Genomic DNA, 11819 nt, shown 5'->3' on the forward strand with positions numbered 1-11819 from the left:
GGGACCAAAGCCTGCAGTGCTTCCATCTTGGCCCCTAGAAGTGCCAGCCACCAAAGACCACCACTCCTGGCAGAAGCCGCACAGTTTGGCACATTTATAAAAGATGTAAAACAGGGTGGGGTGGGAGGAGACAGAAGCATGAGGTGTCCAGGGTGGCATGACAGACACCGGACATGCACCGCGCACTTAAGCCCCCTCCTCCAAGCCTCCTTCCCAGACCCAGCCCCGAGCAGCACCCCCCACCCCATCCCCTGCCACTCCCCTCAGGCTGGTGACTTGCAGAGGACAGGAGACCAGAGTGAGGACCACTGCAGTCTGCCCCATGGACAAGGACAAGAAGCTTAGATGAGTCTGGCTGAGAGGTGGAGGTGATGGGGGAGGAAGGCAGACTTCCTCCACTTAGACATGCAGGAGAGTGGCCCATGGGACCCCAGCAGTGGGCGAGGAGGTGGGGCCACCCTTGGAGAAGCCCTACCAATCAGAAATCTAAGGCAAGGGTCCCAGGGTCCCCTCCAAGCCCACCCCTCCACACGCGCACACACAGGCGACACACACAACCCTGAGCACAGCCCAGCGGGGCTCACACTCGCGTCCCTCAGGAGCTCCCGGGGAGCTTGGGAGGGGGCTCTCCCCTCGGGCCAGGCCAAGCCTGAGCCAGGTCCTCCCATCTGGTGGCCAAGCCATCCCTCTCCAAGGTGGGGAAAGGAACGGCCAAAGGGCACAAGGCCAGGTGGCTGAGCCTTGGCCCAGCAGGCCTCCCCGAATCGGCAGAGCTGGTGACCGATGAGTGTAGGCGGGCAGGAGCAGCTGGACTGCTATACCCGCACGGGAGGCCCAGAGCAGGCCGTCAGCGGGCCCCGGGACCCGTACTCATAGTCCGCATCTGTGGGCGAGGCCATGAAGGAGCTCAGAGAGCTCCCGGTCTGCCGATCCCGGAAGCTCTGGATGTAACTCTGTGGGAGAGGAGAAACAGGTGTGAGAGTGCCACTGCAGACCCCTGCCCTGAAAGCTACCCAGGCAGACGGCCTCAGCCCGCGCCATCACAAGCCTGGGACCCATCCCGGTCCTCTGCCAGCCTGGGACCTCACCACCCCGAGTCCACGGCCCTGAGACCCTCCCCTGTACCATGCCTCATTAAAATCCACACTCAGGACACCTCTCCCCCACCCATCAGGCCCCTAAGTGGTGGGCAAGCCCTAGGCCTTCTAGGCGGTGACCAGCCCTGGGGAAGGCCCAGTCCTGCTTGGACAGAGTCCAACACCCGCTTCTCCCCACTCGGGCTGGAGGGAAGGGCTCGGGGTGCTCACCGGGGAGAGGATATCTCCATTGAAGCGCTTGATGGGCACTGGCCTACGCCGATAAGCAGGGTCAGGGGGCCCAGGCCTCGGAGGAGCCCGAGAGCCTCTGGGGAGAGCCCTTGAGGGTCTCTTTTTGCGCCGCTTCTCCTTGCGTTCTTCTTGCTGCCGAATCCGCATCAGCTGCACACGTCGGCGCTGCCGGCTGATGACCACTGCGAAGGGTGGGGAAGAGCAGGCTCTCAGAGGCCCATGTACCTCATCTCGCCCAAGTGTCCCCACCCCTTCCTACCTGGGGACTCCAGGCCCCCAGATTCCCCTGGTCTGAAACCGCTCCTGCTTTACTCTCCTGGTCTCCCACTTGCCAGATAGGGCCTCCCACAGGTCTTTTCTTCCAAAGGCCTTTAGGGGAGATTCCTAGGCTCTAGGTACCTCTTCCAGGCTGCTACCCTACCTCTCTCCTTGTCTGGAGCCATAGGTGACTCACCTAGATTGGCCATCATCATCTCTAAACTGGACAACTAAGCTGCCTCCCCACTGGCTTCCTTTCTACACCTGCCTTCCCTGATGCTTTCTGCACTCAGCAGCCAGAAAATAATTAGTTTATATCCTTCCTGCTAAACTTCCAATGGCATCGCACCAGCCCTCTAATAAAATGCGGAGTCCTCATCATGGCCCACTGTGGCCACATAGTTGCCCCCCTCATCCCCTAACTCCCGCCCCACCTCCTCACCAGGCCAAGCTCATTCCCTCTCAGGTCCTCGCCCTTGCTCTTCCCTCTTCTCTAGGTCTTTGCATGCCTGGTCCCTTATCCTTCAGGTCTCTGCTTAAATGTCACCTCTTCCATGTGACACCCCTCCTTGGCCACCCTGTCCATATGTCACATTTACCCTGCACACCTCTTTCATATCAGTCCACACAATGGGAATTATCTCATTAGTCTGCCTGTCTGTTGTCTGTCTCCCTCACCCTCAATGTAACCCTGGAAGGACGGGGGCATTTTCCGTTTTTGTCTCTGTTGCATCCCCAGATGTCTGGAAGGGGCTTGGCACAGAGCCGCTGTTCCATCTGTTGTTGTGGCATGGACGGTGGCACTGAGGTCCTGCTCTCCCAGACCCTGAGCCAGTCTGCTCTCTGTAACTCAACTGAGGCCTTCTGCTGCTGGTGCCTACAGCTCCGTTCCCCATCCACAACAGCTTAGATCCCCCACCCAACCACCCATCTCTGTCATGCCCACCCTGGCCTGTACCCTCTCACCTTCCGTGTGGGAATCCCGCTCGGCCGTCACCCGCCACTGCACCAGAATGCCCATGAGGCTGAGCAGGGGCCACAGTGCCAGCAAGGCCCAGCTCCGCCAGCAGAGCGGGGGTACGGGGGCAGCCCGCAGACGCTCCACCGCATAGCGCGCCAACAGCAGCAGCTCGGCAAAGTAGTCAGCAGCTGTGGCGATGAGTGCGGCACCGGTCACCGCTGTGGCCAGGGTGGTAAGCGGGCGGGGCCAGCGCAGAGTGAGCAGGGCGCAGAGCAGGCCGCCCCCCAGCAGCAGCCCCAGGGGGCCCCAGACAGAGCCCGGCTGGTAGTAGGGCGCGGAGCCCAGCAGGGCAGCAGCGGCAAGCAGAAGGCCAAGCAGCAGGCCCACCAGGAAGAGGCCCACGCTGCGCACCAGCATGGCCACCAGCCCGCAGAGCAGCCCGATGCCCAGCGCGATGCCTGCGCTTGCCCCGGCACTCAGCTGCGTCTCCAGCACCCGCTCTCGGTAGCACAGCAGGAAGATGACCACCGAGCCAAACAGCAACCCGGTGAGAAAGAGTACTGCCTTGAAGCAACGGTAACCTGGAGGGAAACAGGGGCTAGTGAGAGGCCAAAACAAGGTCACAGGGCTGGAGGTAGGAGGTCAGAGGGGTTGAGAACAAGGAATCACAGGGGAACCAGAGGCAGGACACTAAGCTCAGAGAATTGGGGGTCCCTGGGGTCCTGAGGGCAACAGTGAAGGGACCACTGGGGTCAAAGAAGGTCAGAGAGGTAGGTCATTGGGAGTCTGTGGGAAACAGACAGTCATTAAAAGGAATGTTGGGTTTTTGAGATAGAGATAGATCATTGTATCAGTTACAGGGTCACTGGGGTCTTTGGGATCATAGAGGTCAGGGAGAGAGGTCACTGGGGTCACAGATAGATGACCAACAAAATCCCTGGAGTCCTTAGGGTGGGATTATTCAGAGAGATGAGGTATTTGGAAGTCAGAAAGAACATGAGAGACAAGGTCACACAGGTTCAGAAAGATGAAGTCTTTTCAGGTCAAGGGAATTGACAGATGTGGTATCATTGAGCGTATTAAAGGGTTTTTGAGAGAGGGTAATAATATTGGAGCCAGAAAAATGTAATCATTGAGATCATAGTGGGGGCAAACAGACAATGGGGTCGTAGGGATTCCCCTGTGTTAGGAGTAATAGAGAGTCAGATGGATGGAAGGTAATGAGATAGCTTGGTGGGGGGCGTCAATAGGGCTCACAAGGAGCCATAGGGAGTTAAAGAGGATTATAGAGCAAATAGTGGTGTGGAGTTTCAGAAAAATGTATGTTAAAGAGCCATTAGGCCCAGTAAGGGTACCTGGAAGTGTGAGGGACCCTGAAAAGCTGAGAAGATGGAAGTCAGAGATGGGGGTCAAATGGTCAGGGAGAGCCAAAGAGAAAGGTTATAAAAAGGAGAATCAGTGCTAGGAATGAGAGGAAGCCCTGGAGTCCTGGAGGTTCTAGGATCAGGAAAAGGAGTAGGGCAGGCACAATGGCTCAAAGGGTCCAAGAGCCTAAGAGTGGGCACCTCCAAGAGCCACAGGGCAGGGAAGACCAGGAGAGGGATTGGCAGGCTGCATTGAGCAACTGTGGAGGGATTGGTATAAATAGTGGAGGGGGTGAGGTGACACAGACTCCTTGGAGACCCGGAATGTGTCCTGAACCTATAGAAGGGCTCTTCCTCCTGCCCACTCTGCAATTGTTCAGCCCAGAGTTTGGAGGTGGAAGGAGAGGGACCATCTGGCTTCCATGCCTGCCTACTACCCAGCCATTCTAGGGGGAGGTGTAAAGTCTGCAGAACGTAAGTCCTGCCCTATTTCTGCCCAACCTGGAACTCAGACCTCGAAGCTTCCTTTGCACTTCATCCAGCCACCTATAATGCTCTGCTCTGGCTTTCCCTGGATGCTCAATAAACCTCACTTCCCTATCTGAAGTTCTGTACTTCTTGCTGTAGAGTCACTGGGCACCTACTCCACTAGACCATCTGGCACTTTGGTGCAAATTAGAAAAAGTTGTGCCTTCCTCTAGGCAAAGCAGCCTTGCACCAAGCTCTAGAGTTTGGCAAGTAGAGCATGGTCTGGATTTCAGCCCCCACTTGCCTATCCAACCGAACTCCCTTGTGTCCTGGACAACCATTCACAGTAGCACTGATTACTGGAGCTTTCCTTTTACACATATCCCCATGTATGTGATCACCATTTAGCTCCCTCTAATATGTATTGTAGGTATGAATGTGCCAGAAGTCTCTCCCTCATTAGACATTATACCCTGTGGTAAGGGACCATGTTAACTCACCCTTCTAAATGTTTTCGGTGCCTCCCTAGCATAGTGACCCAAACACATCTTCACCACAATAACTATTATTTATTGAGTGCTTATTAATTTTCACAACAACCTCATGTGAGACAAATATCATTGTTTCCACTGTTCAGATGAGAAAACTGAGGCTTAGAAAGGTTAATGTGCCCAAGGCATCGTAATTAGTAAAGTGCAGAACCACATTCAAATCCAAGCATGCCTAATTCAAAATCTGTGTTCTCTAGGATTTGGAGTCTAAATTATCTACAAACATGTACAGGATGAAAAAAGAGAAAAGAAAGATAGTTCATGGTAAAGTTCCAAAGAAGGTTTGAGTTGCCTCAGAAAAATAATTTGGGGAACCATCGGGGGCGGGGGGGGCGGGGCAAGTGAGGAATGAGATGGGGTCTTACCGAAGAAGCAGTAGACGACTCCAAATAGACAGCACATGATGCAAACGAGGGCCGGCAGTGCCTCGTACCTGCGCTCCAGGGGCTGTTCACAGGGTGCTCCCCAGAAGGCATCATCTGGCTCCGGGGGCAGTAGCTGGAACCGAAGTGTTGCCACAGTGCCCGGCATAGTGCTGGGAACAGAAGGGAGTCACCCTCCCACGTCAGCCTGACAGAGAGGAAGTTGGGGGTCAAGGAGGAGTCCTGGGTCTCCACCAGGATGAGGGTGAGATGGGAGTGGAGAACTAGGCAAAGATACAGTGGACAAAGGAGTGGTGCCCACATTACACAGCTCTGGAAGCATCCCTGAAGTAAGGGACAAAAGACAAAAGAGGGAAAGAGTGCCTGGCTAGAGGGAGCTGGGATGAAGAAGTTAAAAGGGGGACTGAGTTGGGGGGAGATGAGGGCAGTGTGCTGCCGGTGAGAAGGCAGCCAGGACACTGGTCTGTGGGCGGCTAAATCTGGGATTATCCAAGATCTACCTGGGCTGGAGGCGACCTGAGCTTCTGAGCGAAAGAGGCTGTGCAGGGACCGGAGGGGCCGCGGTCGCCAGGCGCCAGAGCCTCCAGCTGACTGGGGTCCGGTAAAAGTCCGCGGTGAGGGGAAAGGGGCTGCTGGGCCAGAGGGACCGGTCCCTGCGCGGCGGCGACGCCGCTCCGCCTCCAACACCGGCTGGCACTCCAGTCCCGCGACGTCCGGGGACTTAGGTTGGGCCTGGGGAAGGGAAAGAAGCAGGAACAGGGGCTCGGGCTGCCCCAGAGCCGCGGCCCCATGCCCTGAGCCCGCCCGCGGCCTTTGGTGCTGATGGACAGCTCCGGCCTCTGCTCCTTACGTCACTCAGGGCGCACCATCCAGGCAGGGGCGGGCTGCTTCTGACGTCACATGGGACGCACCAACCACGCCGGGGGGGAGGTAGGGGACTCCGCCCCCGACGTCTGCCTCTCCCGCACTGAGGAGGGGGCACTTCCGGGGGTCCTTCCCCTTTAACCTCCCCCATCTCCTCCCTCTCCGGTAGCTGGAGCCCGAGACCCCACCCCGGGGGCGGGGCCCTTCCAGTGACACGTCGGACAGCGGCGGCCTCGGCGGAGGCTCCCGCGCCCAGCGCCGGGACCCTACGCGGTACCGAGCGGCAGCTGGAGGGGCACAGGAACGCGGCGCAGGGGATTCCGCTCCGGCGGCTGGCCTTGCTCGGCGGGGAGGGAGGGGACCCGCCCGCTTGGCTCAGGACCTCCGGATCCGCCCCCTCCCCGGTCCCGCCCCCTCGAAGCCTCCTTTTGCTGCTCTGGGGCTGCTCCAGGGCTGGGGGCCCGCGGTCCGGGCGCCATGCGGGCATCGCTGCTGTTGTCGGTGCTGAGGCCCGCGGGGCCCGTGGCCGTGGGTATCTCTCTGGGCTTCACTCTGAGCCTACTCAGCGTCACCTGGGTGGAGGAGCCTTGCGGCCCAGGGCCGCCCCAGCCCGGAGATTCTGAGCTGCCTCCGCGCGGCAACACCAATGCGGCGCGCCGGCCCAACTCGGTGCAGCCCGGAGCGGAGCGCGAGAGGCCCGGGGCCGGTGCAGGCGCCGGGGAGAACTGGGAGCCGCGTGTCTTGCCCTACCACCCTGCACAGCCTGGTCAGGCCGCCAAAAAGGCCGTCAGGTAGGGATTGGACCCGCCAGCCCCACCCCCTGGGAACCGGCTGGGATGGGTGCGCAGCGGAGGCCGCCTGGGGCTGGGTCAGGCCCCGGAAGGAAGGGTCTAATAAGCCAGGAAGTCTTTGGGCACCGATCATTTCCGATGGCCCTGCTCCCTGGGAAGGTTTGGAGGCCCCATCCAGACCTGGGCAGAACTCACTCGCCTCTGACCTAAACCTGCTTGACCCCCCCTGGACCCTCAAAGGTCTTCAGAGCTCACTGACTGGGTGTTAGGTTTAGAGAAATGACTAGTATATAAAGTGGGTGCATTGAGAGAGGGAAAGAGAAAAGAGAGAACTAGGATTTACCTATGGGGGCTTCCCTGGTAGCTCATCAGTAAGAGAATTTGCCTGCCAATGCAGGAGACCTGGATTTGATCCCTGGGTCAGGAAGATCCCCTAGAGAAGGCAATGGCAACCCACTCCAGTATTCTTGCCTGGGAAATCCCATGGACAGAAGAGCCTGGGGGGTTACAGGGGGTCATAAAGTGTCAGATGTGACTTACTGACTAAACAACAACAAGGATTTGCCTGTATCTTCTGTTCCTGGGTGGGCACCTGGGAAAGAGAGAGGTTTGTGGGGAAAGGATGATGTATCCATCCCATTAATGCCTCTGCCTATGAGTTGAAATAATTTCTCCTAAGTAACACTGAGTTCAAATTCCAGTTCTTCAGCTTACCTTCCGTATTATGGAAGGTAAGTTTCTGGAACCCCTGAGCCCCCCCAAACACATTCACTATGCCTCAGTGTCATCTACCCCTTTCCATCGTTTCTGTGATGTATTTGTGGTATAATGGCATATTATTTAGAAATAAGTATGTACATGATGTGTGGAGTATCTGTGTGCCAAGAATTTGGCTAAGTGTTTAAAGAGATACAATCATCCCATTTTACAGATGAGGCTACCCAAGGTTTAGGTGGGTTAAATAACTCGCTCAAAGACTCAACTACTAAATAACAAAACGGAGAATCAGACCCATAATATATCTCTCATATCTGCATGGATAATACTATCTCCCTTTTAAAAGCACTTGGGTAGGTAGGGTCAACAATTCCCTTAAATCCTCATGACCCCTGGAACAGAGTTATTCTATCATAAACGAGGAAACAGGCCCAACGAGGACATGACCTGCTGCAGCCTACGTATGCTACCCTCTGCCTGGCCTACTTGTGCTTTTGATAACCTTGTGCCATCTTTCCCCCACCCCCAGGACTCGCTACATCAGCACGGAGCTGGGCATCAGGCAGAAGTTGCTCGTGGCGGTGCTGACCTCACAGGCCACGTTGCCTACGCTGGGCGTGGCCGTGAACCGCACGCTGGGGCACAGGCTGGAGCGTGTGGTGTTCCTGACAGGCTCGAGGGGCCGCCGGGCACCACCAGGTATGGCCGTGGTGACGCTAGGCGAGGAGCGGCCCATTGGGCACCTGCACCTGGCACTGCGCCACCTGCTGGAACAGCACGGCGACGACTTCGACTGGTTCTTCCTAGTACCCGATGCCACCTACACCGAGGCACACGGACTGGCTCGCCTAGTCGGCCGTCTCAGCCTGGCAGCCGCTGCCCACCTCTATCTGGGCCGGCCCCAGGACTTCATCGGTGGAGAGCCTGCCCCAGGCCGCTACTGCCACGGGGGTTTTGGGGTGCTGCTGTCGCGCACACTGCTGCAGCAGCTGCGCCCCCACCTGGAAGCCTGCCGCAATGACATCGTCAGTGCGCGCCCGGATGAGTGGCTGGGCCGCTGCATCCTTGATGCCACCGGGGTGGGCTGCACTGGCGACCACGAGGTAAGAAGAGAAGCCACCCCGCTGGTGCCTCCCATCTGGGCGTGTGCGCATCCCCCTGAGAGGCAGAGAGGGTGGTTGGAGATATAGGCCTGGGTTTCTCTGCAGTTCTGTCATTTTCTATCCCTGTGACCTTGGGTAAGTTACTGAATGTCCTGAGCGTCCTCATCCATACCAATGGAAATAATTATTTCTCAGGCTTGTTATAAGGATTAGAAAAAATAAGGGAGGCTTGCACATAGTAGGTGTTTGGTATTGGCCATTATTATTTTATTTGAGCCCCTGGACAGCTCTGAGATAGGACACACGCCTGTTTCACAGATGAGCTGGCAGAGGCTTACTCAAGGTCACACAAGCTCACAACTGGTCAAGGTAGGCCAACACCCAGAGAATTCTGACCCTAAGTCCACAACAGGTCATAGGATGGAGAGATGAGACACACACTATTGGGGGGGTGGGGCACTGTCCCTTCATACTTCCCACTTCCCTTCCTCTCCCCAGGGGGTCCACTATAGCTACCTGGAGCTGAGCCCTGGGGAGCCCGTGCAGGAGGGGGACCCTCGTTTCCGTAGTGCCCTGACTGCTCACCCTGTCCGTGACCCTGTGCACGTGTACCAGCTGCACAAGGCTTTTGCTCGAGCTGAACTGGAACGCACATACCAGGAGATCCAGGAGTTACAGGTATGGTCTGGGCTGGGGGTGAGGGGTAGGGAGTCTGGCGGGTGGGGAGTTAGTAGGGGGGTGTGGAGGGTAGGGGGTAGGGGGTGAGGAGGGGAGAGTGGGGTTTCCTAAGAGGTCTCAGAGATCCCAGGAAAATAAAAAAATTAGCACAAGAATCAGAGCATCTCTGCTTTCTGGTCCCTGTCTGCTTCTACCTTTTCTGAGGAGCCTCTCCAATTTAATTCTTGGGCTGCCTCCCATCTGGGGAAAGGACAGGTGGGAGCATTGAGTGGGCTGAGGTTGGCAAGGGACTGGGGACTTGTGCTAAGTGCCACGTGCTCCTGCCCAGCCTCCCGGCTGCGTGCTGGCCCCCGTGGTCCGCGCCTGGCTCATGGCCTCTTTCTCCAACCCAGTGGGAGATCCAGAACACCAGCCGCCTGGCAGCAGATGGGGAGCGGGCAGCCGCCTGGCCAGTGGGCATTCCAGCACCGTCTCGCCCTGCCTCCCGCTTTGAGGTGCTGCGCTGGGACTATTTCACAGAGCAACATGCTTTCTCCTGCGCGGATGGCTCCCCCCGCTGCCCGCTGCGTGGGGCTGACCGGGCCGATGTGGCTGACGTTCTGGGGGCAGCCCTGGAGGAGCTCAACCGCCGATACCACCCGGCCCTGCGGCTCCAGAAACAGCAACTGGTTAACGGCTACCGACGCTTTGATCCTGCCCGGGGGATGGAGTACACGCTGGACTTGCAGCTGGAGGCACTGACCCCCCAGGGGGGCCGCCGGCCCCTCACCCGCCGGGTGCAGCTGCTACGGCCACTGAGCCGCGTGGAGATCTTGCCCGTGCCCTATGTCACGGAGGCCTCACGTCTCACTGTGTTACTCCCACTGGCTGCAGCCGAGCGTGACCTGGCCCCTGCCTTCCTGGAGGCCTTTGCCACGGCGGCGCTGGAGCCTGGTGATGCTGCCGCAGCCCTGACCCTGCTACTATTATATGAGCCCCGACAGGCCCAGCGGGCGGCCCACGCCGATGTCTTTGCCCCCGTCAAGGCCCATGTGGCAGAACTGGAGCGGCGTTTCCCTGGTGCCCGGGTGCCCTGGCTCAGCGTGCAGACAGCCGCACCCTCCCCGCTGCGCCTCATGGATCTCCTCTCCAAGAAGCACCCACTGGACACGCTGTTCCTGCTGGCCGGGCCAGACACGGTGCTCACTCCTGACTTCCTGAACCGCTGCCGCATGCATGCCATCTCTGGCTGGCAGGCCTTCTTTCCCATGCACTTCCAGGCCTTCCACCCTGCCGTGGCCCCACCCCAGGGCCCAGGCCCCCCCGAACTGGGCCGCGATACAGGCCGTTTTGATCGCCAGGCGGCCACCGAGGCCTGCTTCTACAATTCCGACTACGTGGCGGCCCGAGCACGGCTGGCAGCGTCCTCGGACCAGGAGGAGGAGCTGATGGAGAGCCTGGATGTGTACGAGCTGTTCCTGCGTTTCTCCAGCCTGCACGTGCTGCGGGCTGTGGAGCCGGCGCTGCTGCAGCGCTATCGGGCACAGACGTGCAGTGCACGGCTCAGCGAGGACCTCTACCACCGCTGCCGCCAGAGCGCGCTCGAGAGCCTCGGCTCCCGCACGCAGCTGGCCATGCTGCTCTTTGAGCAGGAGCAGGGCAACAGCACCTGACCCCGCCCTGTGCCCCAACCACCCGGAGCAACCTGCCAGACTCGCTGGATAGGGCTGGCCGCAGCCCCAGACCCCGGGGGCCCCTCTCTCTGGCGTGGTCACCCTCCGGCTCAGAGCAAGCCTGGGAAGAGGTACCCTTGGAGCCACCTTTTTCTGCCCCAAATCCCGTCTCCCTGGCCCCTTGACGCTGCTGATTCAGGCTGTGGCCTCCGAATATTTATGCAGTGCAGTCTGCCTGACGCCAGCCCCACCTCCTAGGGTCAGCCCAGGGGGCCTGGGCTGCAGATGAGTTGTTGGAGAAGGGTAGCTGAGAGAGGAGGGTGGGGCATCTCCCATCTTCTCCCCTCTGCATTCCTGATGAAGCTCCCTGAATTTAATAAACTGGCTGAGTGTGGACTAGTGTCTTGAGTCTTTGAAAGGTGGGCGTGGGGGCAGGGAGGACTGAGGATGGAGGCTTCCTGGTGCTGGCTGGCGCCTGGATTTCCTCTTCCAAGGGACCGAGTCATGTGTGTGCCCTGCCACGCCCCAACTCCCGGCTTAGTCACATATAAACACAGAGAATTCTTAATGCCTCTTTATTCCCAATTTTGTCAGCACTTTATAAAACCAGATCAGAAGCAGAGAGGCCTGAGGAAGCCCCCTTTCCCACCCCCAAGCTCAGCCAAGGTCTGGAAGAGCTGCTGCTCCCTGTGGCTCAGGCT

General features: G+C 58.5%; 2 protein-coding genes across 3 annotated transcripts; one reads left to right on the forward strand and one right to left on the reverse strand.

The window, feature by feature from the left end:
- Positions 1–223: 223 nt before the first annotated feature.
- Positions 224–6287, reverse strand: TMEM198 (transmembrane protein 198). Of its 2 annotated transcripts, XM_061148658.1 has the most exons (6): positions 6164–6287; positions 5814–6045; positions 5296–5500; positions 2553–3128; positions 1308–1510; positions 224–953 (listed from the first exon to the last, which is right to left on the reverse strand). In XM_061148658.1, exons 3-6 carry the CDS (start codon positions 5459–5461, stop codon positions 816–818), a joined length of 1083 nt encoding a protein of 360 aa, XP_061004641.1. In that variant the 5' UTR covers positions 5462–5500; positions 5814–6045; positions 6164–6287; the 3' UTR covers positions 224–815. The 2 variants fall into 2 exon arrangements, with proteins under 2 accessions (XP_061004641.1, XP_061004642.1); XM_061148659.1 differs by lacking the exon at positions 6164–6287 and having other exon boundaries at positions 5296–5465; positions 5814–6134.
- Positions 6288–6418: 131 nt separating this feature from the next.
- Positions 6419–11514, forward strand: CHPF (chondroitin polymerizing factor). Its single transcript, XM_061148657.1, has 4 exons — positions 6419–6968; positions 8215–8788; positions 9287–9466; positions 9859–11514. The coding sequence occupies exons 1-4, from the start codon at positions 6655–6657 to the stop codon at positions 11116–11118; spliced, it is 2328 nt and encodes a 775-aa protein (XP_061004640.1). The 5' UTR covers positions 6419–6654; the 3' UTR covers positions 11119–11514.
- Positions 11515–11819: the final 305 nt, after the last annotated feature.

Source organism: Dama dama, chromosome 8, assembly GCF_033118175.1.
Source record: "Dama dama isolate Ldn47 chromosome 8, ASM3311817v1, whole genome shotgun sequence".
NCBI classification, from domain to species: Eukaryota; Metazoa; Chordata; class Mammalia; order Artiodactyla; family Cervidae; genus Dama; species Dama dama.

Bases quoted from the DNA above. Each gene is read 5' to 3' on its own strand.
- TMEM198 (XM_061148658.1), bottom strand. From the start codon at position 5,461: ATGCCGGGCACTGTGGCAACACTTCGGTTCCAGCTACTGCCCCCGGAG. The intron at 3,129-5,295 runs GTAAGACCCCAT...GTTTCCCTCCAG, and splicing joins AGTCGTCTACTGCTTCTTCG to GTTACCGTTGCTTCAAGGCA. The intron at 954-1,307 runs GTGAGCACCCCG...CCTCTCCCACAG, and splicing joins ATGGAGATATCCTCTCCCCG to AGTTACATCCAGAGCTTCCG.
- CHPF (XM_061148657.1), top strand. From the start codon at position 6,655: ATGCGGGCATCGCTGCTGTTGTCGGTGCTGAGGCCCGCGGGGCCCGTG. The intron at 6,969-8,214 runs GTAGGGATTGGA...CCCCACCCCCAG, and splicing joins GCCGCCAAAAAGGCCGTCAG to GACTCGCTACATCAGCACGG. The intron at 8,789-9,286 runs GTAAGAAGAGAA...TCCTCTCCCCAG, and splicing joins GCTGCACTGGCGACCACGAG to GGGGTCCACTATAGCTACCT.